This window comes from Crocuta crocuta, unplaced genomic scaffold (assembly GCF_008692635.1).
Source record: "Crocuta crocuta isolate KB4526 unplaced genomic scaffold, BGI_CrCroc_1.0 scaffold143, whole genome shotgun sequence".
NCBI lineage: Eukaryota > Metazoa > Chordata > Mammalia > Carnivora > Hyaenidae > Crocuta > Crocuta crocuta.
In genome coordinates this window covers 3,260,536-3,283,392 of record NW_027529175.1, presented here as the reverse complement: position 1 = coordinate 3,283,392, position 22,857 = coordinate 3,260,536, and the positions used below count along the sequence as shown (strand labels likewise).

The 22,857-nt window shown below is 54.0% G+C and overlaps 1 protein-coding gene across 1 annotated transcript in view; it reads left to right on the top strand.

Moving 5' to 3' along the window:
- The window catches only part of PACSIN2 (protein kinase C and casein kinase substrate in neurons 2), an 80,963-nt gene that overhangs the window by 25,356 nt on the left and 32,750 nt on the right, over positions 1-22,857 (top strand). The window contains exon 2 of the mRNA XM_077757993.1: positions 17,548-17,685. Coding sequence (XP_077614119.1) covers positions 17,626-17,685 — 60 coding nt within the window. The 5' untranslated portion in view covers positions 17,548-17,625. The remainder of the gene's footprint in view (positions 1-17,547; positions 17,686-22,857) is intronic.

Genomic DNA, 22,857 nt, shown 5'->3' with positions numbered 1-22,857 from the left:
TAGAGCAAGTCCTGATCCTTGAGGATTTCAAGTGTGGTGTAACTGACTGGGCCTTTGGCTCCTAACACAGTGTCTTCTTTTAATTCAGAGGCGACCTCTTTGCAAACAACAAAAACAAAATACAGCCATGGTTCTCGGGGCTCTGGAGACTGCCCGGGGTGTGGGGGTGGGGAGGGAGAAGGGCTTCTCCCTTGATGACCAGACAGGCTGACCATTGTGGAAGAATCAGGTTTTTCTTTTTTTTCTTTTTTTTTTTTAAATTTATTTCTAGGAGAGAGAGAGAGAGACAGCGTGAGCAGGGGAAGGTCAGAGAGAGAGGGAGTCACAGATTGAAACAGGCTCCAGGCTCTGAGCTGGCAGTCAGCACAGAGCCCGACGCGGGGCTCGAACCCACGAACCGCGAGATCATGACCTAAGCGAAAGTTGGACGCTCAACTGACTAAGCCACCCAGGCGCCCCAAGAATCAGCTTTTTAAGAATCGCTGAAAAATTAAGTCTTGCTATCAGCTCCAGAAACATTTTGTGGTCAGTCATGCGAGTAGCCGTGTTTTCCTTTCCTGTGTAATCCAGGATGTGTTGGTGTGTGGCGACACACTGGTTACAATCTTAGAGCTCTGCAGGGTGACGGTGGTGGGAGGTGGGGCTGGGTGAGGAAGGATGGCCAGGGCGGCCCTGGGGGCCTCTGGGCAAAGGCCCGTATGGTGTCAGGGAACCGGCCATGCAGTTATCTGAGGAAAGAGCATTCTGGGGGAGAGGGAACAGCATGTGCAGGAGTCCTGAGGCAGAGACGAGCTTAGCACGTTTGAGAAACCCAGGAAGATGGTTGTGGCTGGAGCAAGACAGGGCCAGTCCGTGAGGGAGAGAGGGAGAGGGCAGACGGGGGCCAGGTCGTGGTGGGGCCCGCAGCAGACTTAAAGAGTTAGGGTTTAACTCGGAGCTGATGGTGTCAAGCAGGAAAGTGGCACGCCCTGGGGAGACTAGAAATTGAAAGTGAGATTGGATTTTGTGATCTACTAACTGCCGGGGGTTCTCTGAGAAGAGGTTCAGCTTTTGCTTTCATTGTAACTTTGTGGAGTTTTAGAGCCGTTAATACTGCCTGCATTCCTTGCATGTGGGATTCTGTGAAGTTTTCTGGGCTCTTTTTGGAGAGAGGTATCGTTATGTGAGTTCTGTAAGTAAGTAACACTCTGGGTTGTTAAGAATCTAAATAACAAAATGATCTCTGCATAGGCCTGTCAGTTTAAAATTGTAACTATTAGTGGCGCCTGGGGGGGCTCAGTTGGTTAAGCATCCGACTCTTCAGCTCTGGGAGTTCGAGCCCCACATCGGGCTCTGTGCTGATGGCTCAGAGCCTGGAGCCTGCTTCGGATTCTGTGTCTCCCTCTCTCTCTGCCCCTCCCCCACTTGTGCTCTCGCGCGCGCTCTCTCTCTGTCTCAAAAATAAATAAAAACATTAAAAAAATTTTTAATGTAACTGTTAATAACATACAACATTGCTCTCCACCCAGCCAGCAACTGGAAGATTACAAGTTATGAGAAAGTCATCAAGTTTAAACCACAGGGGGATTTTTATGCAGCAATGTGACCCCAGTTCCTCCTTCCTACCCCACTGTTCCTGTTTCAAGGGGGGCAGCGGGCCGTGCTGAGTGCTCTCGGCGACACTGGCTGGCCCGTGCTCCCTCCTTGCCCCCATCAGCCCACCCCCGCCCTTCCCTGAGGACTCTCCTGTCTGGGACACCTTGCCCTTACCCCTGTGTACCTGCCTAATTCCCAGTGGCTCCTGGGCTTCAGCTTGTCGTCCCTGGGAGGCCGCTGCGCCGAGCGTGCTGTTCCAGGGCTCAGCATCCTGGCGGGGAGCAGCGACTTTACCCAGGACCGGGGCATTTCATCCGCCAACAATGCCAAGGAGTAATAGTGTCAGTTTTACTTTCTAGATGGGGAAACTGAGGCTCTGAGAGGTGAAGTAACGTGCCCACGGTTATCTAGTTGGCGTGCTGCAGGGCTGGGGGCACGCGTACTCGTTCCCCCTCACACGTGACTGCCCCGTTTACACTGGGCTCCGTGCCCAGCTCTGGGGTACGCCTGTGAGCGAGGCAGGCACGGGACATGCGTCTGGGTCCCTCACCGCCCGAAGCTGTGTGAGCAGACACGCTTCCAGAACAGACTCCTCCACGGTGCTCCGTGATGCTGGATGAGCGCGTGCGTGCGTTGTGCCCTTCCTGGAGTCACAGCTGGTGTGCTGTCCCCGCGAGGCCCCCAAGCTCTCTCTTTGTCACAGTCACACTCACGGCACTCACCTCTGCCTCTCCTTGCAAGGAATCTTCCATCGCCACGTGTCATCTGGGAGACCGTGAGGCAGTGGGGCACCTGGCCCCGGGGTTTGAGTCCCAGCTTCGCCACCTGCTAGCTGTGCAGCCTCAGTCAAGTTATTTGAGCACTCGCGTATCTCGTTTCTTCATCTGCAGAATGGGGATGATAGTAGTCGCTGCCTCATAGGGCTGTTCTGAGAATGAATGGGGCCTCGCACCTAGGAAGCACTCAGCAAATATCGAACTTTACTGTGAATTCTGATGCCTGGTGGGGCTGAGAGCTGAGCCCCGCTCAACTCTGCAGGCGCTGTGAGCCCCCCCCTCCCCCCGATCGCTCTTATCATGGTGTCTGCCACCAGATCAGGGCTCAGTAAACGTCAGATGAGGGAAGGGAAGATGAGAGACTGTCCCGGGAAGAGCCCTCCCCCACTGGGTGCCTCTGGGGGCTGAGGGACTATGGGGCCCTGACACAGGGAGACACTGTAAGGACAGAATTGCTGAACTCTTGCCCTGTTGTCCCGGCCGTTCTCCTGGCTCTCCTAGCTGTGACGGCTTCCCTGATTTGTCCTGCTCAGCTGTTCCCTTCTGCCCACCGCGTCCCCTGTCAGACTTGGTGTTAAATCCAGTAAGTTACGGGGTGCCTGTGTGGCTTAGTCGGTTAAGCGTCCGACTTTCGCTTAGGTCATGATCTCGCGGTTCGTGGGTTCGAGCCCCGCGTCGGGCTCTGTGCTGACTGCCAGCTCAGAGCCTGGAGCCTGTTTCAGTCTGTGACTCCCTCTATCTCTGACCCTCCCCTGCTCACGCTCTCTCTCTTTCTCTCCTAGAAATAAATTTAAAAAAAAAAATTAAAAAAAAAAATCCAGTAAGTTACAAAATCCGCTCACATGTTGTGTACCCCTCAGCAATGGTAACTGACCCCGTCACCTGCTTTGGGCCAAGTGCATCTGTGAGGTCTTTGCTGCAACTGCTGTGGCCTCGGCAGTGGTATTTCTAAATTTATTACCTACGTTTGCTTAATATTATCACACTTTCAATCAAGGAAGTACATGTAAATACATTTAACTTGCAAAGAATATAATATGCCAGGAACTTGAATATTAGCTCAAATTAAAGCCTTCAAGCTAATCTAACTTCTCGTTTAAAAGCCACTGTATTATACATTTGACATCTGTCTCTAAGATTAGGTATATCGGTAAGAAATAAAGTAGACTTATTTCAGGGATAAATTTACTTCTGAATTTGAACAGTCAGAAACTTACATTTTGTAATTTTTACTTTTTTAAATTTTTTTATTTTTAAAAAATATTTTAATTTTGAGAGAGCAAGCGGGAGAGGGGCAGACAGAGAGGGAGACAGAGGATCCGAAGCGGGCTCTGTGCTGACAGCAATCAGCCCAGTGCGGGGCTGGAACTCACAAGCCGTGAGATTGTGACCTGAGCTGAACTCAGATGCTTAACTGACTGAGCTACCCAGGTGCCCCTTTAAAAAAAAAAAAAAAAAGTTTAGTTATTTATTTTGAGAGAGAAGGGAGAGTATGAGCAGGGTAGGGGTGAGGAGAGAGAGAATCCCAAGCAGGCTCTGTGCTGCTAGCACAGAGCCCAGTGTGGGGCTGATCCTATGAACCATGAGATCGTGACCTGAGTCAAAACCAAGAGTCAGATGCTCAGTCAGCTGAACCACCCAGGCATCGCCTCTCAAGGAATTTAAAACTAATAAGACAGTCACTTGCAAAATTCATATATTTAATAGTGTGTCCCCACGGGGCGCCTGGGTGGCTCAGTTGGTTGAGCATCTGACTTCGGCTCAGGTCATGATCTCATGGTCTGTGGGTTCAAGCCCTGTGTTAGGCTCTATGCTGACAGCCAGCTCACAGCCTGGAGCCTGTTTTGGATTCTGTGTCTCCCTCTCTCTCTGACCTTCCCCTGCTCTCTCTCTCTCTCTCTCTCTCTCTCTCTCTCAGAAATAAAACATTAAAAAAAATAGTGTGTCCCTTTATTTGGTGTGTATGAATGTGGGCATCCGTGTGCTTCTTGGGTCAGGGTTAAACTGGGATCAGAAGAGAGGTTTATTTCTCTCACACCTAATGCTCAGGGGCAGCATCGCAGGGCTGGGTAGACCGCAGGGTCAGAGGCTCCCACTTCCTGTCTCTTGTATTGAGCACGGTTCAGGGCCTAAGTCATCTCATGGTCAAGATGGAATCAGTAGGACTTTTGTATTCAGTACAACTGACTTTGTGCTATGATTGGGATACAAAGCTAGACACCATGTGGCCCCTGCCCTCAGAGCCCCTTGTCTCCTGAGGTAGGCAGATGTGTGGGTGACTCATGTCCACCTGAGCTTGGATGGAGTGAGTCCTGTAGGAGAGGAATGTGCTGCTCAGGGCAGGCCAGGCAGCAAAGCTTAATATTAACTGGGAATAAAGGAAGCCTTCATGGAGGAGGTGATATTTGATCTTGACCTTGAAGAATGATGTGGAAGGAGGTGCTAGGGCCCCAAGGGGCTGGGTGGGTGGGAGTGGCTCCGAGGCTCAGAAGGTGGGTAACCCCCCTGCACTGTCCTGATCGGGGGTAGGTCATCCACTAGAGAGCACGTCACCAGATTGGCAAGATGTCCCCAGCCACGTGGCCCCTGTGAGATCTGTCCTGAAAGGTGGACAAACTAACCTTGAAAGAAAACCTTGAGGAATCACTTGTGGGGTTCAGAGATGCTCTTTCCTCTGCCCATAGTTTGGAAGCGGGATTAAGCCCTTGCAGGCACACTGCTCCCACCTGATACTCCCCAATCTCCTGAGCCCCCCCCAGAATTGTCACTGTGCCTGTGCCTGGCCTCCCCACAGCCAGTGGGGGGGTGGCCCTGGGGTATAGAGTCAGAGTGCCTGTCACTGCATACATATGACAGTCATTCCTCTTTTTACTCATTTTGTAAAAGGCACACGTTAATCACGATCAACTGTCCCTTTAAACTTTAGCGTTCGTACGTGCAGAAGCATGACGTCCTGTATCTGTGGGAACACCGTTCAGTAACTTCTGTGATGTGACATGCTCAGGCCACATGGGCTCCGTGTTGGCGGAGGCGTGTTTTGCAGTGAGCCCCGGAGAATGAGTTTGAGCTGGACTCTGGGATCTGGGTGAGAATGTCCTCACAGAGTGGCTGTGAGGCTCAGGTCCAGTAAAGTAGGAAAGCACTTACAGCCATGAAGGTCGCTGCAAGCACGTGCTCTTATAATGACCTTAATCCACTCGAGTTCTCCCACAGTCTCTTGCCAGTAGGAGGCTCTTGTGAAACATTTTAAGCCCAGCATCCCACTGCCTTCACCTGATGCCAATAGTTGCCCAAGGTCCTGGCTGTTTAATGGCACATTTGGGCTGAGTTCCCTAACACTGGCCCTGCGAGCCCTCAGTAAGAGTATAAAGTGGCTTCTGAATCATCCAAGATTAAGGTTTGTTCAATGTAGTTTCATTGGGTTTGTTTATTTGGTGTGTGTGAAGACGTGCGTGTGCGCGCATGTATGTGTGTTTTAAATTGGCGTTCCCGGCAGGCTGCACCCGCGCTGATTAACCCTGAACCCCGCTGATTAACCACTGCCACCACTGCCTCCATTCTTGCCTCCTGGGGGAAACTGTGTGGAGGGAGTCCCCTGGGATGTCCACGTGGGGAACTTTGTCCACATCAATTTCAGTGGAGTCTTGATCCCTTGGCCTGTTTATACAGTAAAGGCATTTCACATGTAAAGTTTTATAAATGTTCATTTTCTTGAGGTTTCTTAAACAGAAACTGAAACCCACCCCCCAATCTGATTGCTGTATTTACCAAGCAGGACGCGAGAAGCCAGCTGAAGCCTCCTTTCCGTGGGAGTTCACGCTTCAGTTTTCCCGTTTCTGCCCATTTCTCACTTGTGTGCAACCTCGGGTGATGTTCGTGTGAATAGCTTCTACGATGTTTTGATTCACCAGGTAAAACAGGCCCCTCCCCCCACCTGCCGCCAGACAGCAGCAGTTTTCTGCCCAGGTGTGTCTTGGGGTCATTTTCCCTCCTGTGCCTCCCAGGGTCTGTTCCCATCCTTTCCCAGGCAGGTGTGATCTGCCCCTGAACGGCAGATGGAAGAGGTCAGATTGAAATCCTACTTTTTCTTTTTCTTTTTTTTTTTTAATATTTTTATTTTTATTCCTACGAGAGAGAGAGAGAGAGAGAGAGAGAGACAGCGTGAGCAGGGGAGGGTCAGAGAGAGAGGGAGACACAGACTCCGAAACAGGCTCCAGGCTCTGAGCTGGCAGTCAGCACAGAGCCCGATGCGGGGCTCGAACCCATGAACCGGGAGATCATGACCTAAGCGAAAGGCGGACGCTTAACCGACTAAGCCGCCCAGGCGCCCCTGAAATCCTACTTTTTCAAACTGTAGCCAAGAGGTCTGCCAGTGTCATTAGAGAGCACGTGAGCCTGATGGAGCTGCAGGACAGACCCGGGGAGCACCCCAGCCTTGGCTTTGACTAGGAAAGACCCATGAGGCCTGGGCCATAGCGCGGGGCCACAGCGTGACGGGGCCGCAGCGTGACTTTGCATGGCCCTTAGGAGGACGTCCGGACGTCCGGGGAGAAGCCTGCTGTGCAGTTGAGACAAGCGGACCACGGATGACTCCTTGGCAGGTGGCAGGGAAAGAAAAACCTGAGTAGCGAGAGCCCAGGTGGGTGGGTCAGGCCCTGCACCAGGCAAGCCGGGGGGGACAGTGGGCCGGACCCCGGGCTGGCTGAGCGCAGCTGGGGAGGGGCCCTGGCCTCCGCGGGGGCCGCACTTGATGTTGTGGGAGAGCCTCCCTGGCCGCCTCAGAGCTTCCCTGACGTGACCTTCTCTGGGAGGAAAGAGAAGGGCTGCTCTGTGGCGTCGACTAAAACGGGGTAAGACGGGCCCTTGCCCTCCTTTTTCTCTCTGCCGAACTGGGGCGTTTGGGAGGCTGGCCTGCGGCTGCTTGGGGCGAGGCAGCTGCATGTCCCCATGGAATTCCAGAGATTCCCTGCCTGTCCCCAGCATCCTGGCTAGTCTGCCGCAGAATCGCTTGGACCCTCTGCTCATTCTGGGGACGGCTTCCATGGCCACCCCAAGCTGGCCATGTTTAGAAGCCGGGTTTTAATCCAGCAGTACCTTTCAGCACCTTTCACCCTGATGGGTACTTCTGGAGGACCCTGCCCTCCCTGCCCGGGCCTGTGACCTGCTGCGCCGTGGGCCCCCGTGTCCTTACCTTGCGGGGCAGCCTTTAAAACCAAGCATCCTGCGGTGCACAGGCGGCTTTCCGTTGCTGGAGTGGGCCCACGGCACATTGTTCCGGAGATATAAGTCACTTTATTTGCTGATCTCTATCTCTTCCTTTGAGGACTGTTCACTTTTCCAGATGAAATCACTGGAAACAGAATAGGCCATGCCAGATATTTAAGCTATTTCTAAAAAAAAAAAGTGTTCCTGCTTTGTAAATGGTGCAAAGCTGTGTCTTAGCTCAGGCCTTCCTCCCTGAGCGTCCACCCCATGGGAGGCAGCAGAGGGCCAGGGCGAAGCAGGAGAGCCTGTCCTTTCTCACAGGGGGCTGGCTGGGCCCACAGGAATGGCCTGAGCCAAGGCTGGGGCCAGAGAGGACCTGGGAGCCTGTGGTCCCCAGGGGTGGTGTGGCCCAGGGCGCTGAGTGGCGGAAGGGCCTCCTCTGTGGCTGGCGGGGGCCACTCTGGGGGTTGGGGAGGGCTGTTTTAACATATGCAGTATTGTTCATGAAAGAATTCTAACCACTAGAGTTAAAATATCTTCATGGTAAAGCTCCGAGTATTTTCCACCTGTGGATCTTCAGTCTGTATAAATCAGAATTACTGAGACTGTTCAGTTCAACCTTCCTCATCCTGAATTCACCCAGCGACTGCGGCGTGTCCGTGTGTCGGACCTCGGGATGCCAGCAGTGAGCAAGACGGACAAAAATCCCTGCCCTGCGGCAGCTCACATTCCAGAGCGGGAGACAGAGAGCAGGGAAGAGAAGGACTGAGTAAATGACACAGCTTCTTGGAAGGAGATAAGTGCTTGGGGGAGAAAGATAAAGCGGAGAGGGGGTCTGGGAGTGTGAGAGCCGCAGGTTACGGGTCAGAGACCTGCCTGGGGGCCTGAGGACGCCGGCCTCCTGCTGCGGGCTCTCCGGAGGAAGCTGGTCAAGGGGAGTGGGGTGCCGGGCGGCACCACCAGCAGTGGAGGGCTCGGGAAGTGACATGGTGGGACTCTGCGTGGGTGCCCTATGGTGGACACCTAATTGTCCTGTAATACCAGTGGGATCAGACTGTCTACCATGCTACACCCAGTGTCCCCGCTTGATATGTGCGGTGTTTCATGTCTGTACACACTGTCCCTCCCGCCCTTTACTCCGGCTGCCTCCGTTCCACTCAGAGTTGTACTGGCATCTTCTTTTCTTAAAATGTTGTATTCATTTCTGTCAGAGACAGAGACAGGGAGGGAGGAGAGAATGAGCGGGGGAGGGGCAGAGAGAGGGAGACAGGATCCGAAGGGGCCTCAGTGCTTGACGTGGGGCTCAAACTCATGAACCCTGAGATCATGACCTGAGCCAAAGTGGGGGGCGCTCAACCGACTGGGCCCCCCAGGCACCCCTGCATCTTTGATTCTTGTTGGACAGTAAGGGGCTTTCAGTGTTTTTCCTTTCTGTTGCTATTAGAAATAACACCACGGTGACTACCTATGTTTGACTCTTGGGCGAATTTATCCGTAGGTTAAAGCGTTAGAGGAAAGAGTTGGGGCAAAGGCCAGGTGTTCCTCTTTTGTGAAATACACCAGTCAGGAGGCATGTGACAACCCTTGGGGACAGGTCTGAAACGACTGGGCACTTGTGTTGCTTGGTTTCCAAGAGCACATCTCAGAGGCACCTGAGGCTGGAAGTGTGGACCAGTCACTCAGACACACAAGCTCTGAGGTCCACACAGCTTCCCGGCAGTGCCAGGCCACCCCCGCCGCGCCCTCCGGGGGCCGGAACAGGCTCGCACTCGTGGGACCTTTGCTGCTGCTCCGTCTTCTGGAAAAGCCTCCCACCTGCCCTCACAGCTCTGCCGCTTGTACTTTGCTGCATGTGGGCCCTGCCCTGTTAGGACCTTGGCTCCAGGCGGGCCGGGACAGCGTCTAATTCGCTGCTCCACCCTGGGGGCCCTCGCCGCTGTGCCTGACCCGCAGTAGGGACCCAAACGTCAGTTTGTAGGATGAATGGGTCAACTCGCCCCTCAGGGAATGATCTGCCTGTCACTCTGGGCCAGACAGTGGCTTAGCAGAAATTGTGGTCACTTCGCGATGGATGAAGAATTTCCCAGTGTGGGTAATGGAGAAACCAACCCAGGTCCAGCATGTGCTCTCGCGGAGGCCGTGGGGCAGTACAGGGCTGGCCAGGCGGTGGGAGGCAGCGGTGAGGACAGCTCCCTCCCGGGGCTCCAGAGGACTGCACAGGGCCCCCGTCCCCACCCCCGCCCGGCCGGCTCTCAGGGGAGATGAAGCTCTGCGCCTCCACCCCCAATGTCCTTGCTTTATGGTAACAGGCTTTTGGCCTAATGACCTGTTCTCTTTTTTCTTCTTAGAGCAGATTAAGGGCATTTAACATGAGCTAGATGTACTTCTGTCATTTGTATTTTTTGTTTACCTGATACCTGTTATCAGGCCCAGAGAGGAAGAAGGTTACGCCAGTTCCCAGCCTGGGCAAGGGCGCCCCTGGCGACCTCCATGAGCCTCTGACCCTGCCTGCGTCTTAGCAGTGGCTCTGACTCACCACTGCTCACATACGCCAGGGGCAGAAGTGCCTGGATCCCGAGATCTGGAAGCACGTCCCCGGCCCCAGTCACTCCTGGACCCTGGGGCTCCCAGAGCCCCGCCAGGCACCTCCCCGCGTGTGCACTCAGCTACTATCGAGGGCCTGCCGAGTGCCCAGGACATGCGAGATGGCCCTGGATATGCGCTGCAGGGGGCTGGGCAGGAGGGGGGTGATGGTTGGTACATCTTCACGCTCTGCCCTCATGCATTTTTACACCATAAACCCTTTACAAGGATTCCCTTGCTTTGGTGTCACGAGCTCGCCGCTTGTGTACCTTTGCTGGGCAGACAGGGCCTCAGGCAGAAGCACACTGTCCCTGCCTGTCCAGCAGCTGGAACGTTAGGGCTCCGAGAGGAGCCAGCCTCGGGCTGCGCAGCCGCAGAGCCGCCTTCCCCACAGAGGCCTTGGAGGGAGAGGAGGGGAGGGCGGCACCAGGGGCACTGGGACTGCTGGCCCCTCCCGGCCTCAGGACCTCCCGATGGCCTTTTCTGTCCCTTAACCAGCCCCCTGCTCTCATCTCTCTCTCCTCCTGTTTTATGTACTAGGAGGTGCTTGTGGTCTTATCATCCACGAGGCCACTAGCTTCAGCCATAGTCTCGTCATTCTGTTACACAGCCCGTCCATCAACATGTTTATTTCGGTAATGAGATGCCTAAAAATCAAGAAAAAAAAATCTTATTTCCAGATTACTCCTTTTTCATAGCATCCTGTTCCTGTTTTATGGGTACAGTAACCCTTGACTTTCCTAGAGAAGTCTTATCAGAGCTTCTTAGAATCTCTGCCTTGTTCCCTGAAGTATCTGTGTTTTCCCTAGAGATCAGCTCCAAATGAAAGTTGTCCTATTGATCTTGGTCTTTTCACGGTTTGGGTTTTTATTTCATTATTTATTTAGTGGCTCCTCAGCCATCGGTCCTCCCCTTGGTTATCAGTTCATGTTTATGAAAAAAGAATAGGATGTGTAGGGAGTTGTTCCGGGTTCCGGGGGTGGGGGGGTCCCTGAAGGGAGTCTAGGCTCACTGGTCACAAATGCGGTTTTACCAGTTACGGTGATTGCCCCTCGGGCCCCCTGCCTCGGCGCTTCTCGGCCCTCGGCGGGGCACTCCTTCCCCGGGCGGGCTCATTCCCACCCTGGCGTTCGGGCTGGTTTTCTTGGTTTTCTCCCGGCGCTAACCTGTGTGCTTGCTTCCAGCATGTCCCCTGGCCTGCTGCTGTGACCCTGCGGGCGGCACGTGTTCTCATGTCCGCTCCGTGGGCCCTTGCGGGGACGGAGGGAGACATGTGTGTGCCCGTCTTGAACCGGCTGCTTTCCCGCGACCCGGGGGAAAGAAACAGGTCCGGGGAGATTCATGGGGAACATGCTCTCTTACCTGTGTCCCTCCCATTGTGACGGGAGGGAATCAAGAATAACTCGGCACACACCACCTCGGCCCAGGGGTTCATTTCCGAATCTGTTGTTTGGTATTCAGATGGCATCTTCCTGTCGCCGGGCTGGATGGTAAGAGCCTGTTGTGGCTTCGGCGCCCAGCATACCCCAGGAGGCAGACCAGGGCCAGGGGCACCTGCAGCCTGTGTTCAGAGCTCACGGGACGCACTCAGCCTTACAGCGGAGGACTGCGGTTCCGTTGCTTCGGGAAGAAGTGACCTGCCACCTGCTGGGTGCTAGACAGTGTGGCGCCTACCAGCGAAGCTCTCACTTTCGTCCCGTCCTTGGGAAGAGCGGCACTGACTGCTTTGTCTGTCGCCTCGCGCTTTTCCAGAGTTCTCCCACCTCGCTTACCCCCCCGAGCCTCCTCACACCTCAGGAGGTAGGGGCGCCAGAGGTGTCCCCGCCTTACAGAGAGGACAGAGGACTTGAGTTGACCGAGGCTGAGCCGAGGTAGTTGCTGCCTCGCTGTCTTCCCAGGACCTTCCCCTTCCCCTTGAGAAGCCCCCAGTTAATTAATCAGCACACGTTGTGTGTCTCTGGCCTCAGTAAACGTACTTGCGGAGTATCCGGCACCGTCTGCTTGCTCCTGATGCATCCACAGGCTTGGTCATGGTTTGGGTTGGCTCAAGACGCTGAAGGAACGAAGGAGGCAGAGCCAGGAAACTCGCCGGCCCCGACCTCCTTTAGAAGGAACAGGATTGCGGGTTCTCTCATTGTCCTCAGAAGCCTCAGTTTCCCCAACTGACGTGTTTCTTCGGCCCAGGGCATGCTGAAACCAGATTCATTTTTATGGCTAGGGACGTGTGTGTGTGAAAAGAAAAATCTGAGTAATACTCCCTGACAGGCTGAGGGCCTTTGGGGGTGTTCTGGATACCAGTATTAGTAGGACAGCCCTAGACTCAGGCGCCCTTGCTGAGGGAGCGGCCTCCCACTCCAGCAAGGCCTCCAGAGCTGGGGGCCACTGGGGCTGGATGAGCAGTGGGCAGGGTCACAGGGTCTCAGGGTCCGGGCTGAGTCCTTGCCTTGCATCTATAGGCTATGGGGCCCTTGACCAGTGATTTGAATTACGTGTACCTCAGTTGCCTTCTCGTAAAATGAGGACAATATTCACCACTTCTGCAGAGTTTTTGAGGAACAAAAATATGTCTAAAGGTCGCATAGACCACCTGGCGGTGCGGAGGTGTGCTTGGTGCCTGGACGCGGCCATGTTGTCGGTTTCTTCCTACCCTGGGCTCCCAGTCGGAGGAGCAGAAGCACGTCTGATTGAAGCAGGCTTCCTTTATTTAACACAAGCATGGCCAGCCTCGGCCGAGAGGGCCCACTTTGGGGGCGTGAGTCAGTCGTGAGACAGTTATTGAACACCTGTGTGGGGCCATGGCCTTGGTTTCCCTGGGGGACTGAGCCTGATGCCGTGGGTGTGGCCTGGTCTGTGACTGGCTCCCACTCAGGAGGGGGCTTACTCAAGCGAGCATCCACACGCTTTCTAGCTATACCTGTGCTGGGCTGGACTTTAGGGAGCTTTGTTCAGGAATCTCCATTTCCTTAGAGCACGGGCTGTGCCCTGTGCCCTCTCCTCTCACAGCTCTGGGCGCCCTCACACATGTGTCCCCACCCAGCGCCACCCCTCACTTTAAGTGATGCCGGGAAGCACACAGTGGGAAGAGCAGGCGCTGTGCTGTCTGAGCACTGGGGCTGCGGCGGATCCTTCCTGTCCTTTCTCCTCTGCTGGACTCTGTTCTCTGCATTCTCTATGGAAACATGGGTTCTTTTTGTTTTTCTAAGCTGCAAATACAATTTTTTAAAAAAAGGATACCTAAGCTGATTGGTACACTGAGACCCCTTAACATCGGGTATTATCACTTTTTTTTTTGTCTTATGTAAATATGTGGAAGAGACGTTATGAGATTTTATTTTGATTGTCATCAAGCATTTATTACCGATTTCACTTTATTTGCAGCACTTAAAAGGCAAAGAATGTTTCCTCTGTTTGCATTTGACAAATTTAACATTTGGATCTTTCCCAATTTTCCCATTGTTCTAGTCCAGTTTAGTTGTTTTCAGTTTCATTTAAAAGAAACCAAGGTCTAGCTCATGGGCTGTTTGCATTCCTGTCACTAATCAGCTCAGTTCTTGAAACTTAGATCTTTGTTGAATGGATGGATGGATGGATGCATGGATGGATGGATGGATGAGGCTCACCAAGAGCAGCTGATAATGGCAGGTCTTCCCCTCTTCCCAGTTTTAAATTGACACAAACCATTGTGTCACTGAGCCACATGGGCACCTTCCAGTCCCTTCCAGACCATTTCTGAGCCTGGGGTGTGGCTGGTGTGACCCAGGAGGTCATTTGGGCCCAGGAAGAATGGCTGATCGTTGTGCCTTGTTGAGTCGTGGCCCCCATCACATTCTGGTGGTGAAAGAACGAATCTCACTATTGGTCAGGAGAACATTTCTTACGTGAGCCCTGAAGGCTGGAAGCTGATTCTGTTTTTGCAAAATCTGTTTTGTGAAATCACCAGTCACGGATTTCCGGGTCCCCCTTGAGCCATCTTGACCATCCTCTCTGCCTGCAGATAGGCAGCCCTTCTCTTGCGCGGGAACAGAGCCCATTCACCTGCCAGTCCCTTTCTAGCTCTTCCCGTACCCCATGCAGGAGAGCACTCGCTTCTACCTTCTTGCTATTTTCATAGCATAATACCCACAAACTGCTGTTTATAGGTAACGTACTGTAAAAGGAAGAACTTGCATTTTAGAACCACAGAACCTCATCTTGAGTCATAATCTCACCATTTATCACCTTAAATAAGTTACTCGACCTTTGGTTTCTCATCTGTGAAAAGGAACTAAAGATACCTGCCTCATGGGACTATTACAAAGAATAAATGAGATTGTGGAATAGCTAAAATTATACCCGGAGGGAAATGCATTTGTGAGAAAAGAGGAAAGACAGAAAATTTATAAGCTACACTTCCATAGCCAGAGTCAGAACAAGAACAACTTAAGCCAAAGATGGTAGAAGGAAGGAAATTAATAAAGGGAAGAGATCAAGGAAAATGAAGACAGATATTCAGTAGGCAGCTGAAAGCAAGCAAGGTAAAAGCTGATTCTGTGAAAAATACAAATGAAAATTGATAAATCTCTGATGAGATTGATCAAGAGAAAAGGCACAAAAACCTAATGTCAGAATGAAAAGAGGGACATTACTACAGATCCCTCAGTCTTTAAAGTGGTCATTGGAGGATAATGTAAACAATTTTATGCCAATAAATTTGAAAAAGATCACCTGGATTCTCTAGAAAACCACAGCTTTACAAAATCAGCACACAAAAAAATAGAAAATACATGAACAGTCTTCTGCCGTTTTACTAGAATCTGCGATGAAAAGTGCTTAAAGAAAACTTCAGGTCCAGGAGACTTCATTGACAAATTCTGCCCGACATTTAAAGAGAAATAAACCCAGTCTTAATGTAAACATCCATTCACGATCAAAGCTCTTAACAGAATTATAGTAGAAAGGAACTTTCTAACTAAAAAATGATATTTTAAAATATTGCATAAGTAAACTTCCTACTTAGTGAAATGTTGAAAGCTCTGTCCTTGAGGCCAGGGGTCAGCTTGGTGCCAGGACCGCCACCCCCTGGGGACTGTTGCAGTTGCCTAGCGCAGTGCCAGGGTGGGCTCAGGACCCTGGGCTGAGGGAGACGCTTAAAGGTGTTGCCACCGTGGGGCTCGGGCTCGGAAAGCTGGATTTACCTCATTCCTGCTGGTCCGCTAAGAGCACGCCTCCTCTCTGAAGCCCTCACAGCCCCAGGGTTACTTGGTTTTGTTACTTGGCGATTCAGGTTCTGGCCCCTAGAAGCCGAGTGTGTCTTTTTGTGCCGAGCCCAGTGGCAACCTCTTCTCGGCTCCTGGCACTTAGTAGGCTCTTCATAAATCTTAGGCAGAGCTGACTGGCTATTTATGTCTGTACCGTGGCCAAATCCCGACAGAATCTGAATCCCTCCACCTGGGCTCTTCAGGTGTCCAGCTGCGTCTCCATCCAGAGCAGGCGCCAGCTCCTCCCTGCAGCTGTTCCCAGAGCTTGCCAGGCAGCCCAGCCAGCAGCCCGATTAGACCACTTTGAGACTCGGTTGAGCCCAAAGCCCAGATATTTCCTGAGGAGCCTGGAGCAGAGACGGCTGCTCTGGTTAGAAGACTTCCTGCTGCTGCAAACATGGGCTGGTGGGCTCCCAGGAGAACCCCGGTCAAGAGCACAGGATCGCATAGCCCGGGGTGCTGTGGGACATGGCACCAGGGCCCAGCCAGGGCAGCCGGTCGGCCTCTCTGATACCCTGGAGTTAAAATGACACGCTGCCTTGTGACGATGGAGCAGAGGTCCAGCCCGCACGCTGTCGGGAAGAGCGTGCCCGTGGCACCCAGGCTGCTGCCTGGTTCTAGCACGTGCGAATTTGGGGCACTTGGCTTTGAAGTACCGTCATCCGCTCTTTGGATTTATTGGCTATACAAGTGCTGTGTTCATCCTCAGAAGCTGTGACACACATCACATTACCCCCTTTGAAATAGCCACTAGGTCTTAGATTACAGGACAGCAGATTTGTTTAAACTTCAGTTAGTTCTTGGAAAACATCTTGGTGTGATGGAGAGAACATTACCTTAGCAAACTTGCCAAATGTTTGTCTCCACCATTCATGACTTGGGTGACTGTGGACAAGTTACTTCACCTCCCCAAGCATCAGTTATCTCAACTGTGAAGTAGAGATACAAGTGATGGTAGTGATAATTGTTCCTATCTAATGATAATGATGTTGGAATTGACTGAGTCCACAGCACTTACTATGGACCACATACCGTTGGCCCCTGTATGTCTGACATCATTTGACCCTCACTGTAATTCTGTGATATGCGTTCCATAATCCCGTAAGGCTGTTGAGGCACAGAGAGGTTGAGTAACTTGCCGACTGTTGGTCAGCTAGTGAGTAATAGATCTGGGATTAGAGCCCAGGTAGCCTGACTCGAGAGCCCATTTTCCTGTTCCTCACCACGCTTCTGGACTGTCACATTGAGGCTCGTGAGAATCCGATGCGGTAACGAATGGAAAAGGGCCCAGAACAAAAGCCTTGTACTTGGGGGGACAGCAGTGTGGGTCACACCGCCCACCCCCTCCTGCCGGGCCCCTCCCGGAGTGAAGCTGAAGCTTTGGACTCCTGACTCTGGCGATGAGGGGAGTTCCCGATCTTGGGCTGTGTGATCTGAACACAGGGTGATGGAAAGGAGGGCGGAATCAACTTTTCACCAAGAAGTCAGGGAGTCTCACGTGGTTGGGGATGGGCCATGCATCACTGTGGCCTGTGCTCATGAATGTCACGGCCGCCTCCCTCTAGCAGGGGGGTAACCACCCCTTTACCCTTGCTGGGTTTAGCACATCACCTCATGACCCAGAAGTGGATCACCGTCGCCTGTCTGTGCTCTCGCTGACAGTATCAGAATAAACTGGTCTGATTTGGGGCCTCAGTGGCCGAGGTGAATCCGTCGTGGGTGCGGGGGACACAAGCAAGGGGGGTGGACTCACGTGTCCAAGGCGGATTACTTCCACTCGTGTCTGACCGCAGGGCCTGGTCCTGCCCGGTGGGTGGGACAGGCTGGGGCAGGGCGAGTCCAGGGACGCAGGGATTCTACCCGCTTCTGTGTGTTCTCTGCACACGTGCTCTTTCTCCAAGCTACTGGGAAGCTTATTTAGTAACATCATCAAGCTGTTGGCCTAAGAGCACGAACCATTCTCCAGAAAGCCCTCTGAGCTCTTCAGTAAGATGTTGAGAAGGTTCACTGTTAATATGAAATACACGCGTACATAACGTGCTCTCACCCAAAGCGGACAGTCGAGACTGCCCTGCACTAAGGCAGCAGTGGACATGGAAGTCATGTGATGGAGGGGCTTGCTTCCTACCTCAGGAACTTAAAAACCCCAACAAAGTGCTTTTCTTTTACAGGTTGGACTACGGATTTTGAGCATCTCAAGTTGACCTCTGCTCTCAGCATTCGCTGCTGCCCCCTCACTGTTGGAAGAGATGTCTGTCGCTTACGATGACTCCGTTGGAGTGGAAGTGTCCAGCGACAGCTTCTGGGAGGTAATGGCCATGCTTGCTTGCTCAGGTGTGCAGACAGCAGGCTGACGGTGCCTGATGGGCCCAGCTTCTCCTGGCCAGAACTGGGGCGGGGACGAGTGTACCCCAGACAGGCCCGGTCTTCGGGGTCAGATCCGGATGGCGGCAGGTGTGGCTTGGCTATGAGTGCAGGTGGTGACCCCACGTCGCCAGGAAGAACTCATAAAGAGGGTAGCCGCATTATCACCATGTCCATTCTCAGCCCTTCCTTTTTGTGCTTAGCCGTGTTGTGGCTGGCTCTGCACACACGCAGGGCTGGGCTTGGCCCAAGAGGCAGCGTGACTTCCGAGTCGTGTGTGGGGGAAAAAGGGCTGCACGGTGCTGTGACGTTCTACTGGGCTGTGCGGGCTGTCCAGGGGGCCTAGCAAACTGCCCGTGAGCCTCAGAGCATCTCCCGCGAGTCTAGGCCCATGTGGGACTCCTTTCCCTTTTTTTTTTTTTTAATTTTTTTGTAGTTTATTTTTGAGACAGAGAGAGAGCACAAGTGGGGGAGGGACAGAGAGAGAGGGAGACACCGAATCTGAAACAGGCTCCAGGCTCTGAGCTGTCAGCACAGAGCCCGACTAGGGGCTCAAATCCACAAACTGTGAGATCATGACCTGAGCCGAAGTCGGACGCTTAACCGACTGAGCCACCCAGGCGCCTTTAGGAGGAACTCCTTTCCTGATTAGAAATTTTGTGGCAGTGGAGGGGAGTTTTGTTTTTTCTGGAAGTCACTCTTCCTGAGCCCACTTACTTTTTCCTGCCTGCTGCTTACAGAAAGTCCATTTTTGTTCTTGTGGCAAAACCTCTGGAACTTTCTAGGCAGCTGTGGGCTTAGTGGAAAGAGCACTGGCTTTGCAGTTAGAAAGGTCTGGGTTCTGTTCCCAGCTGTGCCATCGCTAGCTGTGTGATTTTGGGCAAGTGGCCTGACTGATATGGGCCTCAGAGTCTCCTCTCTAAAGGGGGGATGAGAGAGGCCTGGGGGCTCAGTTAAGCGTCCAGCTCTTGATTGTGGCTCAGGGTCATGATCTCACAGTTCGTGGGTTTGAGTCCTGCCACTGACAGCGAAAAGCCTGCCTGGGATTCTGGCGCTCTCTCTCTGCCCCTCCCCCACTGGCATGCATGCGGTCACCTGTGCACACATGCATTCTCTCTCTCTCTCTCCCCCCTCCCAATACGTAAATAAGCTTAAAAAGTAAAGTGGGGGATGGTACTGGCCTTCCAGGGAAGCTGCAGGATGAAATGAAAATACAGACATCAGCATCCATCTGCTTCCCTGACACCAGAGGCCAGAGGCTCAAGTGGTGAGAGACGAGGAGGGGGCACCAGGGTCTGCTGGGGACGAGCACGAATTACTTTTAGATCTGGAGATCGAAGAGGTGTATGGTTTTGTCCGAGAGCGAACATCATCTGATGCTGTTGTGCAGTAGAGACAGTGGTCACAGGTGCCCAGTTTTTTTGTTTTTTTTTTTAATATTTTTTATTTTTTTTTATTTCTAGGAGAGAGAGAGAGAGACAGCGTGAGCAGGGGAGGGTCAGAGAGAGAGGGAGATACAGACTCTGAAATAGGCTCCAGGCTCTGAGCTGACAGTCAGCACAGAGCCCGATGCGGGGCTCGAACCCACGAACCGCGAGATCGTGACCTAAGTGAAAGTCAGACGCTTAACCGACTAAGCCACCCAGGCGCCCCTCAGGTGCCCAGTTTTAAAAAACGTGAGCAAGGAAACTCAAAATTCTGTTAACACTTTTCTTTCCCATGCGTTGGCCAAAAGGTCATTGTTGACTTATAGCTGAATACTCCCATTTTCATGAGCAGCTACTATGCGCTAGGTCCCGTGGAGCTACAGTGGGAAATGGGAGAGTCTGATTACCCCTCTGCTTGTAGCAGCCTCCCTGGTGGGTATTCAGGCCAGAGCTCAAATTTTAGTAGACAGAGAGTTACACCTGCCTTGGGAAACATTTCCCAGAAGGCAGCAAGAGTGATGGGGTAGCTGGTGACAGAGTCACGGTGGAGTCCAGGCACCGCAGCAGTGGCTTCCTGGCATGGTGAGGCGCGTTCTTGTGGCCCGGGGGCTCTGGGGGGTGGTGGCGGACTGTGTGAAGCAGACTATAGGCCGCAGGTGCCTCTGGGACAGTACAGGACTGCCCCATGTGCAGGTTCAGGTCCGCAGGCAGGCAGGTGCTGGCTGCCCCCAGGAGGGAGGACGTGGCCTTGCCAGCGCACCATCTGGTACAGCTGCCGTGGGCCAGCTGGCGGTGCAGGGAGAGGCTGGCACACCCGGTGGGCCTTGTGCGCCATAGGCCAGGCAAGGCACCGGGACGGGTTCAGATGCGTGGCTTGGGCTCGACTCCTGCCTCATCCCTTACTGCGTGGGGGTGGAGAGTGGGGGTCCTCCGGGCAAGTTACGAATTTGTCTTTGCCTCAGTTGCCCAATCTGTAAAATGGGGGTAAAAATGGGACCTATCCTAGTATTGCCGTGAGGGTTTCAGGAATGAGTATGCGTAGAGCGGTATAGGGGCTTCAGGAAACATGCCGGCGGAGAGCTCTGTCCCTCCCGTGTGGGAGCTGGGAGTCGCCAGCACACACGCAGCACATAATCTGTTCCTCCGGAGTGCGTCTGGCGGTGTCGTTTGAATCGCCAGTCTATGGCAGAAACCGCTCTGGAGAAATCAGGCAGCTAAATACAGTGCCACGATGGAAGCCTGTAGCTGCTGCCATAAAAAAAAGTAGGTTGAAGTTGCCAGTATATAGTGTCAGCATATATTAAATCAAGTGGCTTTAACAAGTCCTGTCATTGATTTAAGCTCGCAGGCTCCGTGTTAAATTCTTAGCTGCAATCACGTCGGTGGACAGAAACATCTTTTGCCCGAGGAACGCTAAGGCAAACGGTTTCTTTTCTAGGCAGGCTCTGCTCATCTTGGATGCTGTCTCTGAAATTACTTTGCAGCTTGTATAAATCAGTGCCTTCGGGATGGGTGTTCGCCGAACGGAGGAGCGATTACTCAGGGTGAACCTGCCCCGCTGGGCTCTGAGTGGCGTGGGTGCACACAGCCCGCTGTGCGGCTCTCCATGCTGCCCGCAGGGTCCCTCTTTCCCACGAAAGGCGTCTTGTCACTGGTGTGACCCACAGACCTGGACAGATCTCAGCAAAGCCCTGCGGTCTCGAAGTGGAGAAGCCCTCACGCTTAATCTTGCTCCTTTCCGCCGAAAGGTACTCAGTGGAGTGGGTCATTCCAGAATGCTTTTCTGCATGCTGGCCGTGTGCCTGCACGGGAGGGGCGGGGGCCCACCCTCCAGGAGCCTCTGGCTGGGACATCTGGAGGTAAGTTCCCGCGGGAAGAGACAGACACTGGCCAGATCACGGAAGATTTGCTGGAGAGCACGGCGGAAGCGGGGCCCCCCCGGGGAGGGGCAGGAAAGGCGGGATTGGTACTCGCTATGGACTCCCGTGTTTGCTACATGAATGAGCGCAAAGGCCTGAGCTGTGGGAGGACAGATCACCCACGGGGACATATATCAAATGGAAGTGTTTGTAGGTATTTGGAGGGGATACTTCGTGTCTTACCCAGCACATGGCAAGCCATTTAGAGAAGAGGGGCCCCACGGGGAAGGCTCTGGGTGGACGGTGGCCCCCGTGGGGTCGGAGGGCCATGAGACCAAGCCACAGTCTGCCTCTGGGTGTCATGGCGCTCAGAGGAGAGCCCGCTGGCTGGGGTCACCTGGGAAGATGTTCGGGTGGGAAGGGCTGGACTTTGAGTTGGGAGCAGGGAGGGGGGCGGCCTGCTGGGTTGGAGCGAGGGCTGGAGGCTGGAGTGAGCACGGCCTGGCAGAGGGCTGAAGGCCTTGGATTCTTGGAGGCGAGAAGTCCTGGGGTTGGTTCGGTTGGGGCCGAGGGGACCTGTTCAGCAAGTTGGAGCCTGGCATGTCCCTTCCCAGAGGTGGGGGTGGGGCAGCCCAGTTACCTGTGGCAAGTCGTCTGGCTCTGGCTCGCTCCAGGGGCCCGAGACCCCTCCCACCGTGTCCTCAGCTCCTAGGCTCTGCTTCCAGTCCTTCTGGTAGGCTCTGGGGCCGGTGCACAGAGAGCCTCAGCTGCGAGTTGTGGGGGTGCTTCCTCGCGGGCTCTGCACACGAAATGGCAGGTTTGTTGCCCGCAGGCCTGCTGCTGCCTGGGTCCCCGAGGGCCCCTTGGCGGCTGGGCTGGGAGGGCACACTGCTAATTTCAGAAGCTGGGCTCTGAACCCTCTTCGTCCCCGAGGCAGGGGTCCTGCTCAGCCGCCGGCCAATATGCGCAGTGAGAGCTCGCCTCCCCCGAGAAGCCAGGCTGGGCTGACCTGTCCCTGCTCTCTGTGTCTTGCTGTAGACGCTCTGGGAACGTCAGGCCTGAAGAGCTGGCGCCCTGCAGCTCCCTCTCAGGCTGTGGAGACGGGGTCTCAGGCGAGGCGCCTGCAGGTGCAGCGCTGTTGCGCCCGGAAAGCCGTCCACAGGGAATGGGCGCGCTTCCCCCATCCCCCCGGACCAGTTTTGTGGGTGACATGCTTAGAAGCTGCCAGCGCCCCGCGTGCGTGGGTTCCATGGAGCCAGACTGGGAGCCTGACTGGCAGCCGCCGTGCGCGACCCTGGGCTGACAGTTCGTGAGCACAGACTCCGGAGCCGCCATCTGCCGCGTCGGTGGTCACAGGGCAGCCAGGGGGCCGTGAGTGGAGGCACAAGGCGCACGGAAATGAGTCACCCTGCTGCTCGGTGGCCATGACCCTTCCATTCGTTCTCCGGCCACCCCCGACCTGCGCGGGCCTGGGCGGTGTTCCCCTCCGTAGGACAGCCCGTCTGTGGGTGCATCAACTTCCCGGGGACCCCACTGTGCTCGGGCCGCGCTCCCAGCAGCCTGGCGACACACCACAGGTTCCCCAGAGTTTCTAAAGTTTCGCATTCGCTCGCTCTTTCCGGCAAACCAGTATCTGCTGCGTCACGATGGAGGATGAGGGCCCCGGCCTCCCCTGTGCTGTGTTCAGTTTGTTCCCCACCCCCATCCCGGGCAGCTCGTCCAGGAAAGCAAACCTGTGTGGCTCCCTGCCCCGAGTGGCAGCTGCGGCCTTCCACGTCACCTCCGCAGTGAAGCCACGCTTGTCAGCATCACTAAGACCGAAGTGTGTGTC